This window comes from Pagrus pagrus (assembly GCF_965226575.1).
Source record: "Pagrus pagrus genome assembly, chromosome: 10".
Lineage (NCBI taxonomy): Eukaryota > Metazoa > Chordata > Actinopteri > Spariformes > Sparidae > Pagrus > Pagrus pagrus.
This window is the reverse complement of record NC_140194.1, coordinates 9,169,523-9,192,687: the sequence shown is the minus strand read 5'-3', so window position 1 is coordinate 9,192,687 and position 23,165 is coordinate 9,169,523. Positions and strand designations below refer to the sequence as shown.

The 23,165-nt window shown below is 44.3% G+C and overlaps 1 protein-coding gene across 2 annotated transcripts; it reads right to left on the bottom strand.

Moving 5' to 3' along the window:
• Nucleotides 1–833: 833 nt before the first annotated feature.
• On the bottom strand, nt 834–22,502 carry vwf (von Willebrand factor). Of its 2 annotated transcripts, XM_084363556.1 has the most exons (53): nt 21,748–22,500; nt 21,570–21,621; nt 21,340–21,483; nt 20,976–21,078; nt 20,674–20,882; nt 20,301–20,422; nt 18,274–18,493; nt 18,074–18,196; nt 17,879–17,990; nt 17,745–17,791; nt 17,528–17,664; nt 17,277–17,415; nt 16,916–17,016; nt 16,635–16,830; nt 16,341–16,556; nt 15,801–16,047; nt 15,610–15,704; nt 15,081–15,232; nt 14,894–14,997; nt 14,674–14,812; nt 14,434–14,568; nt 13,784–13,930; nt 13,567–13,707; nt 12,713–12,811; nt 12,466–12,622; nt 11,586–11,753; nt 11,336–11,471; nt 10,934–11,243; nt 9,387–10,551; nt 9,201–9,305; nt 8,516–8,659; nt 8,297–8,440; nt 8,052–8,216; nt 7,914–7,960; nt 7,645–7,822; nt 7,218–7,459; nt 6,918–7,107; nt 6,484–6,825; nt 6,153–6,391; nt 5,830–5,932; nt 5,172–5,243; nt 4,790–4,894; nt 4,465–4,670; nt 4,240–4,389; nt 4,048–4,164; nt 3,711–3,891; nt 2,831–2,871; nt 2,555–2,671; nt 2,195–2,293; nt 1,733–1,861; nt 1,588–1,627; nt 1,398–1,495; nt 834–1,195 (listed from the first exon to the last, which is right to left on the bottom strand). In XM_084363556.1, the coding sequence occupies exons 1-53, from the start codon at nt 21,751–21,753 to the stop codon at nt 1,010–1,012; spliced, it is 8,562 nt and encodes a 2,853-aa protein (XP_084219682.1). In that variant the 5' UTR covers nt 21,754–22,500; the 3' UTR covers nt 834–1,009. The 2 variants fall into 2 exon arrangements, 1 of the variants encoding a protein (XP_084219682.1); XR_014623354.1 differs by lacking the exons at nt 834–1,195; nt 1,398–1,495; nt 1,588–1,627; nt 1,733–1,861 and adding an exon at nt 2,383–2,455 and having other exon boundaries at nt 2,207–2,293; nt 21,748–22,502.
• Nucleotides 22,503–23,165: the final 663 nt, after the last annotated feature.

Below are 23,165 nucleotides of genomic sequence, written 5' to 3'. Positions count from 1 at the left end.
TTCTTTATTATTTAATTATTTATTTTTCAATCAAGTAGCAGCCAAAAGCCCCAAAACGTTCACATTCATTTTTTGGAGATAAAAGCCATTATTATCATCAACTATTTGCTTTTGTGCAACTGCAACCACTTAATGTGAAGCATTTATTTATCTTCATTTTAATTTTATCATAACAATTTGTTCCAGCACCTTGGTGCCTCTCCTGAGCAATGAAGAATCTCAAGATGCTTTTCCATCCAGATTCCCTCCAGCTGTGTGAAAGCTGGTTTTCGACTGTAATTCACAATTATTTCCCCCATTCATCTTCAGATATAACCATTCCTCCTTCTCTTTCCCATTTATTTTAAAATGTTGGGTTTTTGAATTTAACAAGTCTTGGAAAACTTTTATACCAATCCAGATATCAGTCTACGTCCACTCCCCTATTTGTAAGTTGTCACAAAGTCTTTCACATTCATAGTAGGGCTGCACAATTAATCAAAATAAAATAGAGCTCGCAATATGCTGTACAACAACTGTTGTTCTCCAAATGTAAGATAACATGTTTGTATGTTACAGAGAAGATGCATAAATGATCATTCCGAGTGTGAATGTGTCACAAAATCTGTAAAAATAACTGCGATGTGATTTTTAAAAAAAAATTTTTTATCATATCCTGCAGCCAAAATTCAAAGCCTATTTCAGAAACTCACAGGAGAAGGATACTGGAAAACCGTTTCTCACTTTTAAACTATTCAAACGTGTAAAAAACCAAAACAAATAAACATCTCCACAGACTCGTACATTTCAGGGGGAATAATCAGATTAAAAGAAAACAGACAAACAAGAAGTGCTTATAGAAACTGACAGGTTTGTTTTATTGCTAATTGTGGTGTTATTGGTTAAAATGTGATTCATTGCCAGTTACATTATTTTGTATATTTGATATATTTTACTTGGATACACACATACCATCTACAATTATAAACGCTCTCTCTCTCTCACTCTCTCTCTCTCTCTCTCTCTCGCTCTAGGTGCAGTGTTTGGACAGACAGTCGCAGGCAGTGACAGACAGGACAGTGTGGTGGCTACGAGTGCCGTTGGCACACAGGACCGGAACGCTCAGCGGCTCCGTCTCCACAGCAGAACAGCACACACACTCCTGCTCCACAGCCGCTCTCTCCAGGGAGTACATGGACTTACTGCGGCATTTGCCCTGACAGACAGACGGACAGATGGACAGATGGACAAGCGCCACAGGGGGAGAGAGAAAGGTTGAGACGGTGAGGGACAGTGTTATGATTTCATTGAACTTTGTAGGCTAATCCCAGGGGGGAAACGAGTATTAATCATCCTTAAATGTGTGTGCTTGTGTGTGTGTGTGTGTGTGTGTGTGTGTGTGTGGTGCACTCTCTTACCTCACAGTACTGCAATTCTATCTGCTGCTCTGATTGGCAGTCATCCACTCTGATGTAGTTTAGTGTTCCCGCTGTCCTTCGACACTGTGGCTCGGTACCTTCACACATGCACACACACTTATCACAATCAGGGCGCCCAGATTTTTTTGAAATACTGCACCAGTCTTGCAGAGGACACAGCTATACTTACAAATCTCGCAGCAGGTTGTTCCAATCTGGCTGACTTTCCCCTGAAGACAAAAAGAGATGTATTATATAAACGTGTGGCTAATACAGAAGTGTAGGTGTGGGAATACTGTGAGATGGATGGAGGGCACTTCATGTCGTGGCCATACCCCTTCGTCCAGACATGCTTGGCGGTCAAAAGGAGGGCAGGTGGTCACTTTGGTCTGCAGGACAAGATCTCCTTTACTGTTCACACCACAGGTATACGAGTTGCAACCGTCCTGGCTTGTGGTGTTCACCTGCAGGGAGAGACACGTACATACAGTATTTATGTGCATCCCTACAGCTGAGAAGTGTACTGAAGTAAAAATCTGATATTGATATATTTGCAGATATTCCCATATTCACAGAATTTATACACAGACACACATTTTTTTCAATGATCCCCCAAAGACTCGTGAAAAGAAAATTGGTGTTTCAGTATTTAGTGGAGGCAGGACTTTACCATCCAAAATTACATCTGAGACAGTTACCTTTCCTGTCAATTCAATGGTTATAAATTCCCTCAAGCATTATTTTCTGCATTATATTCTTCGTTTCATATCGAATCTTTATTTTTACAAAGCACCTACCTCCAGACCGATTAGTTTCCCATCTGGCCTTTGCAGGAAGCAGGCAGTGGCAACACATCGACCACAGCAAGCATCTTCATCCTTCTGCAGAGTGTATCCCTGAAAACATTGTGGTCAGCACTGCATGTTAGTTCATACAGGAACACTTAATAACATAAATTTGCCAGGATGAATAATTCACTATTTACCTCTGTGAGTAGAGTGAATCACGGAAAATGAGATGATGAGCAGGGAGGGAATGTGCTCGGTAAATTAGGGAAGCTTTGATGAAAGTGATGTTTGAGTTTATTGTTAGTCTTGAAGATGAAGACGACGAATGAAAGTTTTAAAAATAATGAAGAATGACGGGATGATGCTTACCATGGGGCAAGTGGGACAGCTGATTCTCCTGCAGGACAGTTTGTATTTACTCACAACCCCTTCCTCCACCGTACACTCACAGTGTGTACACACATCCACCATCAGCCTCTCCCCTGCCTGTAAACACACACACACACACACACACACACACACACACACACACACACACACACACACACACACACACACACACACACAGATCAAGATGGAGAACTGAAAGCATTATTCCAATTGTTCTTAGATGAAAGAAGAGCGATGCTTTTCTGCATGACTTACTCCTATCACAGTGTGGTTGAGGACACAGGCATTCATAGGAGCTGCAGGGAAGAAGAACAAATTGCTGTTCATTAAACAATATATTAAATGAACTCTGGGCTTGGTAAGGTCCTGTCAGATTAACTGGCTCATGGATGAGACCAATATGAGAGAGTCATCTGCTGGACAATCGCTGCAACTGCAACTTTCTGAAAGGAAAGTTTGTGTTTTCTGCCTTTGAGGGAATTCAGACCTGGTATTAACATCCGTCCCGAGTGATCTGATCGCAAGTTGACAACGCCTGTCAATTCACACCTCTATGCGGTTGATAGATACAATGTTTTTAACTCAAATTAAGACATTTCTTCATGTGTGACATTTGTCGAATTAACAAGAAGGCCCAATAAATGAAGAATATGTTGTAGACAGTGTTTCAAAAAGTTTTTAAAGTGTCTCCTAACTCCACAACTCACAAAATTGAGCAATGTATTAGGTAAGTCTGGTGATTTTCCCTAACTTTAAAGACACTCTTACTCTTCACTGTATTTTGACATATTTACCGTCAATAAAATATTGTTTTCTTTCATTACTTTAGTGCAAATGGTGATATCAGTTTAAACACCTGCTAAATGTTGGTTCAGGCACAGAGGCAGAAGACCAGAGGATGTCAGTTAAGTAGGCAGTCCTTCAATGTGCCCCAGGACACATGTGCATACACACAAACAATGTGGTCACATGTGGCCCAGACCACCTCTGAATGTGGTCTGAGTGATCGGATCTCAATTGCGTCCTAAATGCATCCTGTACTTCTGCTGTCCACTTCTGATCGGATCACTCAGGACAACATAGAGGCTGTCCACATGTGGTATCAACGTGTAATTGCATATGCAGGTATTTTTACCGCAGTGGCAGCGCGGGCAGCAATCCTGTGTGTCGCAGCGTAGCTCGGTTCCCAGCGGGCAGGACGGAGCGTCCATAGCGAGGCAGCTGACGTTTGTTGCAGAGATGAACACCTCTTCTCTCACTTTCACACACCTTTGTAACACACATTTATCACCTGGAGACTGCCAAACCTCTCCGACCTAGAAACAGACAGAGAATAAAACCAATTTACAGAAAAGAGAAACAGATGCACTGACAAGATACATTTTTCTTTTTTCTGTACATTCAGCCAGAAATATATTGCCTGAGCAGACTGATTGTTACTTAAAAAAAAGACATTAAGTTGTCACACATACATGTCTGAGGCTTCCTCCAGTCAGTGTGTCCCCTCGCATCACTCCCTCTGACTCCACACAGCTGGTTGGTGTACACTTCCCACAACACTCTCCATTTGATGCAGTGTATGTTGAGCCCTGAAATACATACAAATTATGTAAGAATTGTTTCCAGAAGCCTAATGCAAATGTATATATGTGTGTGTATCTCACCAGAGGGCAGCTTCGATCGCACACAGGCGGGGTACACTGAGCAATGTGAAGCGATGTGTCTTTGTCCTGTAGCTGGGTGCAGCTGCACTTCTCGCACCCGTCCACCCATTCGCTCCCCACTGGGTGAACCACGCCGCCGACCACACACACCTGGAGAGACAAACATTAATAAAACAGGAAAGTTTTAACCGTAACGGAAACTGATGCATCCAGACACACACTCACCTTGTCTGGCAAGCAGGTGGTTTCGGTGCAGCTACAGTCGTTTGTAGAGGAGGATGTGATGTAGCCAGCAGGGCAGGTGTGGGTGGAGTTCTGGCAGTTGCACGCACATTCGAACACATCACAGCATGTTGTCTTTTTCACCGACACCTGGCGGTGTGCGGGACATTCGGGGGGAAGCTGAAGGGCACACTCTTCCTTTTTGCAGACTGAGGTGGATAAGAGATGAAGAGAAACATGTAAGAGACCACATGGATGTGTGCTCTGTTTCATGTCTGTGTGTGTGTGTCTGTGCTCGAACATCACAGGGAGTGTGTATATGTCATACCGCACTCGTGTATAGGCTGACATTCCCCTGGGTTTTTCAGGACCACAACCTGACCATCCTCACAGCGGGGAACTTCAGGCAGGTCACAGCTCACCAGATCACACACTGAAAAGTGATAGAGACATGATGAAAAAAAATGCCAGATTTGTTTTTTAATTAGCTCCTCATTTTTTGATATCAAGGTGGTTAACTTGTTTATCTACAGCAATAAATCAACATTGAGTTAAATTTTCTTATTATTATAATACTCTGGTATTCAGCACTAACCCTCTAATATCTCTTCTAGGTGGAAACGCAGAGCAAAACACTGATAGGTCTGCTGATGAGGCTACTTAAATATTGGATCTGGAAATAGAAATATTGTAGTAATAATGCCACATACCACACTCATACTCTGGGCAGCACTTAGACCCTCTCTTCTCCCTCCGGATCTCACAGGGTCCACACACCGGAGCTACACACATATACAGATGAAGTGAAGAAGTGCTACGTCTAAACTCACAGCACTGGTAATATTTTTACGTTTTGGCAAAACCAGAAAAAAGATACGACTGTATCTATGGCAAGACCTCTTAACATTAAGGCACAGAATATGTCATTTCTGCCATTAGTGGTCTTTCAGTAAAAACAAAACAAAAGTCCTAAGCAGTGTGGAATCATGGGAGTGGTTGACGTCATTGTTAAAACATTGCTGATGAAAATCACTGCCTTCAGCGAGAAGCAATGCATTATCAATGGCAGGCAGTCAATCAAAGTGGTTTCTGTTTCTAAAATTCTTATTAATGATATTTACAACTTACTTCTCACAAAATGTTAAAGCTTGATATTTAATTTCTTACTACTAGAAATGTTCACTGTAGATGTCTGTAACTTGATTACTAGCCAATTTGTGTAAATGACTTCTATTCAAAGTACACTGCAGATATCTGTAATTCATTTATAACTAATGAAATTGCTATGAGTCAGCCCTTATGATTAAATGTTAAAGGGGTATACTATACTGTATGAGCATGAGCAGCAATAACAAAATGGGTGCTTGCCTTGGACGTCATTGCAGGGCCGGGCGGTGCAGTTGATGTGTTGTTGGTCCAAGCACATGCAGATCAAACATGGGTTTTCATCTGGTACCCAGCTCTGCATGTACTGTGAAAACAAACCCAACCATGTTCAATGTTAGTGCAGTGTTTGATATATTACAAATAAGCACTAGAGGGCGCTCGCAGCACGTTTAGTGAGCACTAATTGTTGCCCCATCAAACACTATTAGAATGTGTCTCTGTAATTAAGGAGTTGGTTTCGATTTTGTGTTGTTCATCTCAGACACTCAGTCCTATTTTTTTCCCCGTCTTCTCACGTGTCTCACCGTATACGTGCGTCCGTGCAGGTCGACACACTGCCGGCATGCTTCTGGTGACACACACTGTCCGTGATGCAAAACCGTCCCTCCAGTACAGAAACAGCCCTCAGTAGGTGTATCCATACAGGATGACTCGTTACCCCTGGCAACCGACCAGTCTCCTGGCAACGTCTGTATGCTCCCACAGTCGTCTACACAACCTGTCCGACAAGCGTCGTACTCCATGGAGCTGGGGCACTGTAACGCTGCAACACACAGATCAAGCTAAAGTTTAGGTTCGGGCTCATACTGGCTGAACTGAAACACACACACACACACACATCAAAAACTGACTTACGGCAGAGGTGGGGGCTCCTCCAGTCCACGCACACACCTCTCTGTCTACAGAGGCGTGCGTAGGCAGAAATGAGCTCGCACACGTCCGACTCCTCACATGTCTGCTCCTCGCACTTGGCGAGGAACACCTGGACGGGAATGTGAGCGTGGCACGGTTCAAACACTTCAGAACGTAGGGCCTGGCATCCCATCGCTGCTCCAGTCGCACACACTGCCCTCCGCTTCGGCAGACACACACCCCCATCTGCAGCTACAGTCCAGTCTGAGATGAAGGCTGGCTGGTCAGTGGTCGAGTTGCCATTGCGTAAAGAAAGGACGTTGAATTTCTCCTCCCCACAGGCACCTGGAAGGTCAGAGGAAGGAGACAGTTTTAGATTTGCAGTAGAAGCAAATGAACAGGACATTTTGGAAATTATGTGTCTGTATTAATGTTACCGCAGAGTCCAGCAGTGAGGCCAGCGGTGGTGGAGCTGGACAGTGTGATGGTGAACTCATTGCTCTGAGGAGTAAAAGTCACGACGTAGCCATGGTCTGACCTAAGCTGCAGCATCACTCCTCCATAACGCACCAGCTCTAGGCCAGCGTACCGCCACGGCAGCGCAAGATCTTCCTTATCGATCACTGCCTGCTCAAACAAACACACACGCACAGTTAGTAAATAACTCATTATAGACTCACATATAAAGATCAGTTTCAGTGTCTGTGAAGGTAATCCTGACCAGAAGCACACATTACCATCATATCATCCTTCAGCAGCAGTGTATGTGGCCCGTGGATCACCTCCATGGCTTTCATGCAGACTTGGTTGTAATTCGCAGAGTCCTGACAAGGTCCAGTGTGGAGTCTGACCTCTGACCCCTGACCGGTGCTTCCGCCTTCAGTGAGAAGCGTGTAGGTGCACAAACCCTCCCCGTCCAGCCTAAGCGCCAAGCCGTCAAACCTCACCACGTGATTGGTGGAGCTGCCCATACACATGCCTGTCAACACACACCAGGAGTGTTTATGCAGGAGTCAGAAACATGTGGACTGTTAACAGTGGGTATAAATAGCCAGGCATGCAGACCATTCATTGTGAGCAGCTCAAGTGGGAAATGGCGTGCACTCAATATAGACAGGGTTAAATGTGCTGCTAGAGGCCATTTGATCCTTTTGATGTACGTACAAGGGCATTCCCAGTGGCAGCCGCAGTTCTCCTCCACTCTGACGGGTGGCATGTTGTTGCTGCAGGCTGGCGGCTCCAGTCTGTCACAGCTGACTTTGTGGTTCTGCACGGTCACTGCCCCACTGGGGTGGCACAGGACAGAGTGACAGCCGTCCTCCATCATCCATGACTCACCAGGCTGAAACACATTGACACAGAGAAGCACACAAGTCATTACAAGAAATGCTGTCATGGCTGTAAAGGGTTGATGCGCTGCAGATATTTCTCACCTTTCTCTCATTTCCGTTATCGTCAACACACACTCCTGGTGGACCAGCTGAGAACCACAGGAAAGATTTATTTCTTCAGTATTTTTACATTTTGCCAAGATTTTAAACACATACATATGTGTGTGTGTTTGTAAGCACCTCTGCATATCCTCTCTGTGTAACCATGATCCAGAGTCAGCAACATCAGCAACTGATCCATGCTGTTCAGGTGCAGAGTGTTGTCTTGGTTGCCATGTTGTCCAAGCAGGCTGAGCTCACTCCTGTCATAGCCCGGTCCCACTCCGATGGGGAACACCGACACACCTGAGAGAAGAGACTTTTATCAAGACTGAACTTTAAACCGAGGTATCCAGTAATAATTATGTCAGTGGTGACTTAATAACCTGCGGCCAGCGCCTCATTAGCTGCCTCTCTGACATCATCAGCTGATTTGTCAGTCACCAGCATCACCACAGCCTTTGGGACACCGACTCTTCCACCACCGACCGGCGAGATGGCTGTCTGCACAGCGAACCGCAGCGCAGAGCCTGCAGACAGACAGAGCGGTGAGCGTGTGTGTTTGCTTTGATGTGTGAGCACTCATTAGTTTATGTATCCATTACCTAGTGCAGGAGCAGCGGCGGCCCTGCTTGGTATGCGCTCCACCAGGTTCAAGAGGTGAGATTTGCTCTGTTCATCCTTCCAGGTGAGCTCTGCTTTGTTGGTGTCTCCGTACTGAACCACACTCACCAGAGTGCCATTCAGCCCTGCACACATAAACAAGGAGTTAAATTGGTGTAGAAATGCAGGAGAGGGAAATCCACAATCTGGTTACTTTAATAAACAGTAGCAGTATAAACATACTTCAATGCCATGCAATTGTTCTGTAAAAATCCTAAAATATATTCCTACTGAAATGACCTCTATGTCCTCTAAATAAATGACTAGAAAACACTAGTTGACACATAACACTGACTAATTATAGCTTAAGGCATACACATATGGTTTAGACCCACCACTTCATATTTAATACTTCCATAGTTCTAAGATAATAACTGCGTAGTGGCAGAAGTAATTAGTTATAGTAATTATTATATTTTAATTAAAGCAAACTTTTCTCAAGGCCCCTCTCCCCTACAGTACATTTTGAAATATCATTGTAAAAGACAGACAGATTGAAAACAGCTAGAACTAATAACGAGGCTACACATCAGTAAAATGCAGGAGGAGTGTCGAGGAACTGCAGTTTTTGGCACATATGCATTCTTCATTTTCAGGCTCCGAGGTTGCCTCTTGGGCCACACCTACCTATGTCAGCATTACTGATGAAAGCTTTGACAAATGTCTTCATGTCCTCAATCTGCTCCCCAGCCTTCAGCAGGAACAACACATCCACAGGCTTCTTACACGGCACTGTGCAAAGACATGCTCACAAATTAGTACAGTAATGACATCTTGTGGACTGAATGATTGAAATAAGTGTGTCTTTAATACCTGAGGGTGGCAGGCTGGCAAGTGTTGGGAGGACCAGTGGTGGCAGTGTGGGAGAGCGGGGCCTGACTGTGGCGTGGGTGATATTGATAACTCGGTGGACCAGGGTCGTCAGACGGTTATAGTCATCGACCATAATCGGGCGTTGAGGGGAGCTGAATGGTAGCAAGTCAACCTCGCGTACGTTTGGTCCAACACCAATGGGATACACGTGTGTCTGGGTGCTGGTGGATGGCGGGCGTGTCACTATGTCAGTAGGTGGGTTTTCTGTCACGAGGAAGACCAGTTGAGGAGGTGTGGGGCCGTGTGACGGCTGGACCGTGGTCATCTCTTGAAACGTAGTGACAGCTGCGCCTGTGTTTGTCTTATTGCCACCCTTCCATCGAATCTCCCTCAGTCGTTGCATCAGCAGGTTCCTCTGCCACCTCAGCTCCCACCTGGTGATCTCCACAGTGACTGTTACAGAGTACTGGATCACAGTGATGCGAATGTGCTCTTCCTCCTGCTCCGTCAGCTGTGAGATAACCTCCTCCAGGAAGAGGAGCGACTTGTTAAAGTTGACCTCGCCGACTGCATCAGAGCCTTCCAGGATGAACGTCACATCTTTGGCTGGAGAGACGGAAGGTGACAATGTGGTGATAGAAGACAGTCCAGCGGGTGCGGTTGTTGTAGGGGTGTTTGAGAGGTGTTGTGTGGGGTTGGGCTCCAGACGAGGAGCCAAGGTTGTGGTGGTCGTGCTTTTGCGAACTTCAGCCGGAGTGGTCTTTGGAGTTGGAGGTTTCGACACCTCTGGCTCCATCCCCAAGGTGCAGAGGTAATCTGTCAGCTCTAAAAGACGATCAGGCAGCTCAGCTGTGCTGCTCAGCACGTACGCCCTGTTGTCTGGGTTCACCTTGGTGATGTCATTGATCTGCGCCATATTTACCCCGGGACCCAGTGCTACTGTCAGGGTGGTGATGGCTTTCTTGCGGATCATCTTTGTCATGGCACGAACAGAACGAGGGTTGGCGCTAGCAGTCAAGATGATGGCGACACGGCCGGCGTTCTCACGCTTGTTCTTGTCATAGATGTTTATGACCAGATACTTGACAGCCTCATCCAAGAAAGCTGCATCTCCTCCTGTGTAATGCAGCTCACGCACAGTCTTCTTAAACAGCCACTTCTGAACCTACGGCCATAAATGAGAAAGGAGTCAAGGAACCAGGCGTGGACATTCTTTATGACATTTAGTTTCCGTGAGTCAGCACAGCAGCTTCTTTCTGAGCTAAATTTGATCATTTGACAAACGTTCAGACAAGGACACCATTTTTTCCTGGTTGAAAATGGACCATGAACCACCCCTAATTTACATGTGTAGTTCAGCGCCATGTTTCATTGCTCTGATTGGTGGATAACGTTTTATTGCTCTAATTTTTTCTGCACCAATTGATAAAGTCCCTTAGAAATGTAATTGAATAGTGGTTCCAGACTAATAAGCGTTGTGAATAAGTCTGGCGATGCTAGAATAAACATTTTGCTGTGTCACTAATGCACACTATATGTTTATCTACCTGCAGGTCGTATGTTTTGACTCCAGAGTGGTAAAGCAGCACGGTGGCTCGAGTGTGAGCTGAGCCCATGCGGAATCGCTCCACCACACCCAGTATAAACTCTTTGGTAGCCTGGAATTCGTCTTCGCTCAGGGCTTCCGAACCATCCAACAGGAACGCCAGATCCATGGCGCGGTCACACGTTCCCTCAGGCATCAAGGTGGTGAAGGGCAGGGTCGTGAAGGTGCCGTAGGTAGGTGTTGGTGTGGGAGTGGTGAACTCGGTGAGGGAGGTACAAACTTCACAGCTCAGAGTGTTGTTGTCACAGTGACTTCAGAGGAGAAAAACAAAAAGCATCTAAATATATGCAAAGAAGCGTATCGCGAGTGTTTCCGAGTGTGTGAAGTACAGTTGTAGTATTACCATATCTTGCAGTGTTCAGGATCGTCGTGGTTCAGGATGACCTTGTTGCCGTGAGAGATTCTCTGACCCTCGTGGATACACACCTGACACTGAGAGGGATCTACACAACGCATGGCGACCTCGTCCAGCAGTTGGCCTACAAAAAACAAAAGTTAAACTCACCCCCTACACTTTTTTTTGTTTGTAAAAGAATGTATACAATTTTATTTATACTGTTGTTAGCATTTGAGTCAGTGAGTATTTTTGGCACCTGGGGGGCAGTAGGCATGGCATCCTTCCACACATGAGAGCGAACAGTGGAGGGGATCAGGGTGCTGGCAGGTGATCGGACAGGCTGGGCCACAAGTATTATACCTCCACTGACATAACTCCTCCCCTACGCCTGGGATCCTGGGGTTCAGCTCCTCACAGCTCACAGCTAAGGAAAAAGAAGTTAAATAGATATACTATTTATCAACCACGTGACTTTTTCACACCTGGCTAGTTCGTACAACATTTTGGGCAATTCCTGTTGTTTTTAATCGTGCAATATAAATGAAGTTGATTTTATTTGATTCGATACATAGGTTTCTTTCTTTAAGATGAATACGATCTCTTACCTCCATGATAAAGTTTTCAAAAGTGTGGGAAAACAAGTTACGTTTCTAAAGAGAGTAATCTGATATCTGAGAATAGATAACAGAGGCCTTATCTGAGTGAAAAACAAGAACCAAACACAAGAACTTAAACCTCACAAGGAAATTCAGCATATTTTCTCATTCAGAAAGCAGAACTACTGATTTGTTAACTCAGATTAAACCACAAAAGTTACCATGAGGAAAAACAGGTAGTAGTCTTGTGATTGTGTTATTTAAAAAAGGAGAACAGTTGCTTATGGGAGATGACGCTTGTTTCAGACAGAGTTCTTTGTAACTGTATCATATTTTTATTCTCCTTTTTCTTCTTTTCATAGAAAGCCTCCCGTGTTGTAAATTAACATCTTGCTATGAACACTAAGTGCAGTACATGTGACACCTCAGATAACACTGTTAACTGGCTTAGCTTGGATGACCACAGATTACATATTTTCAAAACCTGTGGGAGTTAATGTCCAAACAGCAACGATAAATGTTTGAGTGAATCACACTCACGGCAAAGATCATTGGATCTCCAGCTGATGGATACACCCATCTCTGAACAGGCCTGTGCGTAAGCAGCGATGACATCACAGAAACACGCACAGTCGCCCACTGATGGACAAGAGCAGGCTGCCTCCACACACATCTCTACGTACGGCTCTGCATCCACCTAGGGACAAACAGTGACAGGTTCGTACAAAGTGCATGAACAATGCATGTTGTGTCAAGGGATGCCTGGTGTGTCCTTAATTAAGCTCACCTGGCTGTTGCATTCTCTAAAGAGAGGACCGGTGATCACACGACACGACTGCTCCACTGTTACCAACTTGACAATGTTGTCGCTGCAAGGAGCAGTTATCTATACACACAAGAACACACACAGATTTAGTGTTTTAACATCGTTCGGAACATTAACTATATATCATGCTTACGTTACATGATGGAAAACCTTTTCCAAAGCATCATTTACATTATGAAAACCTTCCAGACAGCCATTGGTTTTGAGTCATGGCAGTATGGTACAATACTCCACTTTACAGACCCGCCTGAGGCAGGTAATCCATCACAGTAAGCATGTAGGCCATGGTCGTACATGCTACTGATCTGGACCATGAATAGAACCTTACTGAGTAAAGGTACCTGTGTGCCGATTGTAACATCACATGAAAAATGAGACCTTGCCCGTCTCTCTCGGTTGCCTATACAAGGCAGTGGACGATTTGTTTAATTTGCTTAATGCTGCTGGAAATTGGAGTCAGGATGTGACTTTATGCACGTCACCTACACGTTCGAGTCCACTAACATACACTAATGGCCAGCATGACACAGAAGTACCACAGAGCATCTTTTAAACCACCGAATAGACAGGTTACTAAAATGAATATAATCGTCATGCAAATGCAAATGTCGTTGATTATGATTAAGTTGACAAAAATCAAAAAACATTTTAAATGCTGTGAGCAGCACAAACAACATTCCATTAACCTTCTCTGTAATGTGCTGGGATCGAAATCTAAGGGATGGATGCAAGTTATATAAAACCATGGCTAGAAAGAAAATATGTTACTTTGTCATTTGAGCGAACCGACCCTTTAATCTAAAACCAGACTTCACCTGTGTTACATCGGCACAGCTGGGAGCGATCTTCCAGGAGTTCCCAAAGTGTGATGAGTCCACCTCCAGCTGGTTGTTACTGCTCACAAAGTCGTTGTTGACGTTCCCATCAAAGTTACCGCACAGACCGCACACCCGACCCTGCACATAATAAAATGTTTAATATAAAATAATAAACAGGGTTCGCTCAAAATGTGGTGTCATAATACAATCATACTCTGTATGCGGCTGAGATGTGAACCAGGAGGCGAGTTCCCTTGTCCCAGCTGAGGGAGATGTGTTTCCCCAGCAGCAGTGTGTAAAACTGACCAGATCGCACAATCTCCACCTCTGAGCCCTGCAGCACTGGCCTCTTCATCTTCACCTGTGAGAGACAAAGACGGGAACCATGGACACATACAAACTGCAATTCTTATATGGTTTATATCCAAATGTTGGATATCGGCACCATGCTGTCTGGCCCTGCTTTAGAGTGATAAACCATGTTCAGCCTACACGTAACCACTTCACTATTTTCATCCAACGATTTAAAAATATTCAGTAAAGATCTGGCAGGCCGGCCGGTTTGATGTCTCCCTAAAGAGAGATTTGCTGTGTGATTTAGAGAAGGAAGACCAGTTAATGTTTTATTGATTATTATATGATGACTTAGCGGCTACACTTTTTAGAAAAATGTGCTTCATTTCTGATGATTCCTCTTGGTTGCATGGTTATAAAAACATTTGTTGGGTTTAGGAAGGGTACCTTTTTTTGTGGCAGATCTTAATTAGGACAAGAGACAAAGTTCTTTGTTTGTTGCATGCGAGAAGTTATGTTGATGTCTGACAATTGTGTGAGTTGTTATGGGAATGTGTGTATTTGTGTCACCTCTCCGTCTTGCATTACAATCAACCCTCCCTGGTAGAAGATTGTGACAGCTTTTGCACAGCGATGTCCCACGATTCCACAGGCCTCATTCTCTACCAGCACTCTGAATGAACCCTCTTCTCCGTTACACATATCCTGTTGATGAGGGAAAAAAAGTTGGGAGATGACGGAGAGATGAAATTAAATGAAGCATGTGTTCAGTCCTGCCTGGAGCTCTTTCTGGATCTCTCTGTCTCTTACCTGGACCAGGACATATTGGCAGAGGCCGGGGAAGGAATATTTGAGGCCATCAAAACTGATGTAATGCCCCTCCCCTACCGTGCGGCACACCCCATTGCACAATTTCTCTGTGCAACGCCACTTCCTGTTCTCGCAGACACTGTGAACGAGAGAGCCTGTTAAGCAAGCACTGTGCGAGAATTCACCTTTATAACCACGTACGCCAACATCATCATTTTACCAGGTGTTGCAGTCCACGGAGATGGTCTGTCCTGATGCATATGGCCTGTTGTTATGGTAACAGGGGCACTGTTTCGGTGCAATGCAGTCTCTGCGGTGACGTACCTGAAATCAATCCGTCAATCAATCACAGTGCTGTGTTTTAGATACATCATCTACAGCACACACACGGATAACACAACACCTACTGTGCCTGGTGGACAGAGGCAGCCGGGGATGCAGGCGAGGCTGACACAGGGCAGATCCAGATTCTGGCAGGTTCTGGCACACTCGAGGCCTTTTTCTCCTGCATCACAGTCTGTACGGATCAGTGGAGGAGGGCACTGGGCTGACCGCCGCTCTGCATACACACAAACAAACAAAGCAGTCATTTTTTGGCATTCAGAGTTTCTTTGAGGTTTTGGGAAAAGGCTTCAAATGTCTGTCATCATATCGACAACATTACCCTAAAAGAAATTTAAATTAAATCAATTTCGTCAATGAATATAACTGAACCAAACTGGTGATTCCTTTGACATTTTTCTACAGTCGTTATTGGTATGACAGTGATGATGTTTTGATGGAACATCGAGCGCTAAACAGTGAATGCAGACACATAATACCTACGATATAGCACTTAGAATAACCATGACCTGGATAACTGAGAACCTTCATCAACAAATACTTATTACTCAATAGAAATTTAATAGAGCTCCTGTAAAAATAGTGAAGTTGTACCTCTGGATGGTGCCAGGTCGTCGTCATAGAAGAGGTCAGACAGTAAAGTACTCTCTTCATTGGAGCTACAGTGCATGTGGCCATTCTCACAGTTGCTACACACACAAGCAAAGGAAAACACACGAAAAGTGTCACAACGTCTATGATTTTATTATTCAGAGTATGGTTTGTGAATATGCACACTGACTGACCAGATGCTGTTGTGATCTGCGTAGACGTCATTAGGCTGGTAGACCTGTCCATCGTGCAGGCAGGTGCACAGGTCGGCCGTCACACACTCTCCTGAGTCGCTCAGGTACTTCCCAGCAGGGCAGAAGCAGCCCTCCTCACACACCCTCTCCCCCTCACAGCCTGCCTCCGCCCCGGACAGAGCGCGGCACGTCCGGTCACACAAACTCCCACAGGCCTCATACACCTGGCCTCCAGTGCACTCAAGCGCTGACGAAACCAGAACAAAGGAGGGTTAGGAATCTATTCTCAGTTCAGCTGTAAATAATGGCTATTTTTCATTGTTTGTCATGATTGTTGTGCTCTTAATCATACAAATATAAAAATTGACAGATGTTTATGTGGTGTTGATGCCTCTTCACCTACTTAAAGTCATGTGTTACTCATATTATTATTGACTTTTATATTTGCTCTACAATGGATAATAAATGGACTGAAATGTTTAGCATGTTTATTAGTGCGTATTAATGATCAGCTGTGAAAGATTTCAGTGTGAGAGTTACCGCAGAGTGAGGGGGACCTCCAGTTGAGCAGCACTCCTCTGGCAGCGCAGGCCGCTGAGTAGGCAGCCAGAGCAGAGCAGAGGCACTCCTCACCGTCCACACATGCACACACATCATAACGACAGAACCGCTGGAACGGACCCGGGTTCACCATGAAGTGGCACGGACTGAACACGTCTGACATCATCACTGAACACGCCTCTTCTGCAAATCGCACTGAAAGATAAAGGATTAGAGGTTAATTTTGTACTTTTTGTGGTGTGTAAGTGTGAGTTTATTCATGGGTGTGTATACCTCGTTTGGGGTTAATGGCACATGGATCGATGTCATGTTTGCGGGTGGATAAACAGTCTCCGTTGATCCTCCACGACTGGCCGAACGCCTCAGGACCAGCCTCAACCAGGCCAGATCCAGACAGGAAGTCATCACCTTGGTTACCATTGTAGTTACCACAGAGACCACAAGTTCGCCCTGCCCAATGTGGTCCCAGCTGGGGAGGTGGAGAGAATTCAGTAATCTTTTCACACATGTACCATTACCACAAATCTAACTTTATCCTTTTACATTGTTTGTACCTTTAAAAGCACACGACCCCGTCCATCCCAGTCCAGACGAAGGTCGTCTCCAAACTTTACTCGCACAGAAGACTGGACAGATCTCTGGATATGAAGACGGCCTGTAAAGTTTCACACACAGGGAACCGAGTAGCTGAATTCAATATAATGTTAACAGTCCTTCCGTCAATTAAAATCACTGTGCAGGGGCAAGAAAGATGTATGATGTTTCTTTTCTTTGTTTTCTTTTCCCCCCAAAAAACAATATTTTCCTTACTTTCTCTGATTAATTTTAGGCTTTATTATCAGAATAGAACTACATGCAGTATAATACACTTAGTGGGACTATAAAATGTCGATCTATTCTGCCAACTTGGCATACCGTGGTGCATTGGAGTCTGGATATCCATGCTGTTGACAGAGACAACTCCTCCGTGCTTCAGCTTCACTGTCATGTCCTCCAGAGAGGGCAGGCTGAGCGTCACTGAGCGTGTGCACACAGCATCCTGATCATCTGCACACTGAATCACAACAACGACAAGAGCCAAAAATACTGGAGCTGACAAGCAGCTAGTGGCAGGACAGAAATAGATTCTCATGTCTTTTGTGTAGATTTAAAAAAGCATACATTACCTGTACGTTCTCAATTATGACAGAAAACTCGCTGTCTGTGCAGTCTCTAGCCAGCAGAAACTGACAGCGACCGGTGAAGGTGAAGAACTTGTTGTCAAAGGTCTTGAAGTGAGACTGGCCCACCACCAAGCACTCACCTACACAGACAACAAAGATAAATGAGCAACCCCAGACTTTAATTACCAGTAGAACGTGTTAGGCGGTGCATCTCTCTCACCAGGGCAGCCTTCATTGGTGCACTCCCAGGAACCGTGACGGCACACACTGCAGGAAAGAAACAATTTAGTGAGGAAGTTTGTTTTATTTTTCTGTGTATCTATACACGTGTCTGCAGCCATATTGCCCTCTCACCAGCTGTTGCAGTCCTGAGAGATAGTGGATCCTGGAGGGAAATGTCGTCCCATGTGCACGCAGGAACACTGAGACACTTCCACACAACGATTACCGTCCAAAACCTTACCCACTGAGAAACAAATACACACCATGTTAACACTACAAGTAACGCAGAGTCAGAAGAAGAGGGAGATATAGTGAGTGGGATGTTACCAGGGCATGTACAGCCATCCACACACTCGTCCTTGCAGACCTCCTGGATGTTGAGACTATGGCAGGTTGTAGAGCAGGACTTGGTGCATTCACTGTACTGCATCCCAATCGGACACTTGGGGACTGAACACACGCACATTTAGATTATTAATGTAACTTCATCGAGTGCAACTAACTGTCAAGCTGTCTGACAAACTCACAGCACTGGCTCTCCTCCAGCCAGCCACGAAGAGGTATCCCGTGCGCGCGACACGTGCGAGCATACTCCAACAGGATTGGACAGTAACAGTCTTCTTTGTCCTTGTGGTCACAGTGACACGCCTCCTCTTGACACAGCAACAGGAACGCCTCAGGAGAGACCAGGTGGGCACAGTGCAGGAACACGCTGGACGTCTGCAACACGCTGCAGCTGGACAAAATCTACGTCAACACACACATAATTAAGTTCAAGTGAGAGATGTGGTTAGATAAAGGGTAATTCCACAGTTTCAGGCAAAAGACAACCCCTCTCTAGCTGACGGTGAAGTTCATTTTTGTTTGCTTTTAGCAGCTATAGGTCTTTATAACAATGCCAAAACAAAAAACTAACAAAAAAAATGTTTAAAAAAAACCCGAAGTTGTTCATGAATGAAAACATTAGTATTCTGGTCTTTTCTTATCTCTTCAGTTGAGCCTTTAACTGGCTGAGACTTTCCTGGCACCTTGCCTCGCATTTATGCACTGCTGCACTTCTTTTAAAAGGTTGTATTTGATTTGATTTTATGCATTCTATGTATACAACGTCATTATTAATATTATTGTTCAGTGGGTTTTATTTGCCATCTATGTTATGCATTCTCTGTATTCAATAATCATCCCTATTTTATCTTATTTTTCTATTTTTATTGAGCGGGGGGGGTTTTTTTCCACTAAATTTTCATCCTGTTTTTGTTCTTCTTTTTACTCTCAAGCACTTGGTGCATGTTGATTTCTGAGTCGTAAAGCACTTTGAGCTGCATTTCTTGTATGATACGAACAACGTAATATTATTGTTATAATTATTATTGTCATGTGCTGAGCTGCCATGTCTTGTCAGCTCATTTAAATAAGAAATATTTCTAAAAATGACTACTGGTGGGTAGGTTTTAAGGTGTGGAAGAATATGTTCCTTTACCAATTACAGCTACTGACGGCATCATGATTGAAACAAGATTTTGATGATTTTAAGACAAGAAGAAGATAGCATAAGTTTAATAAAAGAGATAAATGTCTGGCAGTAACAGTTAGAAATATATCAGTGAAAATATCTTAAGCTTTAAAATGAATATCCTCACTTAGTCAGAGGAGTTATTGCATAAAGCCCGGTTACAAACCTAAAGAGCATCCGTTTCCTTCTCTTTAGAGAACTGACAGACACACAGGAAATAAATCAGACCTGCAAAAGGAGCTCATGACATCAGATGGTTTCACACCAACATGTTGCTTTTGCTGTTGTCTTAGACGTGGGTGTTCCTGTGGTACAAAATGTTCTTGCTAAAACAGGGGGATTTTTTTTTTTCATATCAGCCCACCCACAGAGACAACAGCATACATATTACAGAACAGCACCCACACAAATAAAATGTGTAATAGTAATCTAAAAATTAAAAGCCACAAGGGAGAGGTTTAACTGAAGTCTGATACAGTGATGAGATTTTTTTTTTTTTTTTTTTAAGCCTTCATCAGATATCTGAAAGTAGAGAGAGGACAGGAAACAAGGGGAAAGGGAGATGAGTAATGACAGTAAACAGAGGCTGAACATGAACCGTCGTGTTTTTTTGTTTTTTTTTTAGGAAAAAATTATTAAATATTTAGCAGAATTTACAGAATTCATTTGTACTATCAGTCATTCCTTTTCACTGTCGCCTGCTTTTGACTTTATATATATTATCAGCAACACTTACGAGCTCATAATTATGTTACGCTAGACAGAGAGAAATACTGTATGTAGTGAGAGATGCCTGTTTATTGAGTGTAAGTGAGGTGCAGTCTAAGGTTTTCAGAGATTTGTTGTGCGGTAAGAAACACCCGTTGAATACCAAATGCTCTTACATCAAAGGTGTCTATCTTTATTTGTGCGTCTTCTTTGGATAAAAGCTTTCATATTATGAGAGAAACTTTTCAGACTGTTTGCCAGCATGAGGAAAATGTTTACGACATGCCCACAGAAGTCCTAACACATGCTCGTGTGTGTACATTGTCCTCTCACCGCTGAAGTCCCTTTGGTGCTGTTGCAGGACTGGCTGGGATTGGACACACGTCGACATGACTGACCGGCCCCCTTCACTGCCCATGAGTTTGCAAAGTCATAACTATCCTCTGTTAGGAATCCTGAAAACACACAGAAAGAAGAGATGACAGATTTCTCCTTAATCTCATCCTACCACGACTGTTTCTCTTGCCCTATTTTACCTCGTTATCTCTTCCTGTACGAAGTTGCTACTCTTCCTGTTGCTGAGTGCTGGTGACTCAAATCATTTCCTAGATTCCAGCAATAACTCTCCCTCTTCCTTTCACTCTGAGACATTCACATATCCCATGAAGTACAGTACACAGATTTTTGCCTCACACGACCTCCTTACCTTCTTGAGCGGTATATTCATCAGCTGATACAGAGTTGAAGTTGCCACAGAGGCCACAGGTGCGGTTGGCATGGTGTTTGGTGAGCGTCAAGGCGATGTTGGCTGCATTATCAATGGTAACAGTGAAGCCAAACTCCTCGCTCCAGAGTTTATAGAAGCCGAGCTCTGAGCCCACAAACACGTTGTGAGACGCATAGGGCAGAGACAGTCTATACATAAAAAAAGAGACACATGTCAAGCTTCTTCTTAATCAATAATAATGCACGTATAATTGGGGATTTTTGGAACTTAAATCACTCAACCTTTTTTCTCCTTGTGAGAGCCGTCCGTCGACAGACAGGTGCAGCTCAAAGGCGTCCCCCAGAAACAGAGTGACTCCAGTTCTTTTGCCACCGACAAAATCACCTGCAGATTGAACACATTTATTTTACTTCTCATACAAAACCCCCCCGAGCAGCATCCTAAAATAATAATGATCTTTGAGTCTTCAGAAAATTTAAAGGGAGCATAAAAGACTAATGTCACAGTCAAACAGCACAAGTACATACAAACCCCTGCCAGTGGCTACACACGAGACACTGAGCTGCACTGGATGATTGAGCATCAGACGGCATTAGAATTCAAATCTGTTTGTTTTCTTTATTGAGCTGTCTGAGCGTGACTCACCCAGCAGTGTGAAGGAGCGATGGTTGCAGTCTCCAGCCAGGAGGTAGCTGCAGTCTCCAGGAAACTCATACAAAACCCCATCAAAAGTGTGAACGTTGTGTCGGCTGAACAGACTGCATCTCCCTGTCAAACCTGCCACGCAAGCTGGAGACACGCAAACACACCAATATGCAGTTGAGTGAAGAAGTAGGACAAAAGGAGATGTTATTTTATCTTTGTCTATTTTTTACCTGTCAGATGCAGAAGAAGCCAGATTTCTCGCAAATACCTCCTCATACACACCTGAAACAAACATAAATGTGCTCTCCTTTATAATCAACATCACCTATGCCAACATCATCATCCTCCAATGTCTAAATATCACATTATTCTGGGAACTGTGCATTGCCTGTTAAAAAAAACTCTTACCTCCATGGCTCCAGACCTCAGTTAATCCACAGAGTTGCAAAGAAAAGGCAAACGCACAATCCAAAATCAGAGAATCCAAATATTGCGCTTTCAGACCTCACACAGTCAGGGCATACTGACACCGTGTGATGGTAGGTGTCAAACATATGCCAAACTGAGAAGAGGGTCAAAGACTCAACCAGCCTCAGAGCTCTATTTTATAGCAAGGAACGAACCCCCACCCGGCCGTCACTGGCTTTCCCATAAGGGCCCTCCCTTCGCCAGGTTCTGTCAAAAAGAGCAGAATATCATTCCGTCCACAACTCTGTGCCTGCAGACTGACACCATCAAACACACTCAGCAGGACAATACCAGGATATGCCCACTGATCGCCTGGCTGAGTGATTAGTCTACACATACGAAGCTGTGTCGGCGCCAACCCAAACAACTCTTGTGGAAAACACACTTACTGGAGACATCTCACGCAATAGCACTGCTTTGGTGCTGCCAAACACATAAACACATGACTAACCTGTGCCAAAATAACACACACATTAACGTACACGCACACACTGGGAATGTGTACGGATCAACACTCTCAGATACAAACTTCACCTATCACTTGGCAAAAAGACAAAGACAGACACTGTCACCCTCCCAAACATAAACAAGCCAACCGTTTGTATCTGTAACCACTGAAACATCTGTATTGTGTCCAAATATTTGCCTATCCACTTCTGGTGCGGCGGAGTGCTCTGTGATTAAATACTTTCAAGGCCCTGCATAATCTCACAGATGTTTCCATTTGCTGGAATTTCTTTGACGACAAAGCTAACAAGTGAGTCAGGAGGATGTCAAGCACGCACAGGCATATTAAGTGAAAACGCCTGTGGGTGTGGGCCATCGGTGTGAAGGTGCTTTGTGAAAAGCTCAGGTGCTACTGATGATATTAACAATGGCCCTGTTTTAGGGCGCAGTCACACATGCGCACAGTTAGAGAAGCACAACAGCAAATTCAAGTCTTTGTTTAATGTGGAGTTCAACTTTGGTGAACTTCAATGAAAGACTTGCCTCTGCATGCGATGGTCATATGCCTGAATTTGCGTGTACAGACTGTGCCACTGAGAAAACATGATAAACCACCCTCCAGAGTGCCCTTTCAGTGGTGAGAATGCAATGCCGTGCCATAGAGGCTGCATCACAGCTTGCTGGTGCCCCGGCCGCATGCAGCCAGTGTGATTTTTTTTAGCCCCTGCTCCTCAGACAGCCTGAGTCTACCAGTGAATTCATCCATGTTATATTACCACTGGTGCAAAGGCTCAGTAAAAACAGATTTGACCCCAAAAGCACGACTCTGCGACCAGGCGAATTAAAGTTAGAGTTTACTCAAGATCAAAAACCAGGCAGGCAGGTGTAATGAAGCAAACTCATCTAATTAC

Bases quoted from the DNA above. Each gene is read 5' to 3' on its own strand.
- vwf (XM_084363556.1), bottom strand. The intron at 20,883-20,975 runs GTTGAGTGATTT...TTTTATGTATAG, and splicing joins CTCTCACAAGGAGAAAAAAG to ACTGTCTCTGCCCTATGCGT. The intron at 17,665-17,744 runs GTGAGAGAGATG...TTGTCTGTGTAG, and splicing joins CACCAATGAAGGCTGCCCTG to GTGAGTGCTTGGTGGTGGGC.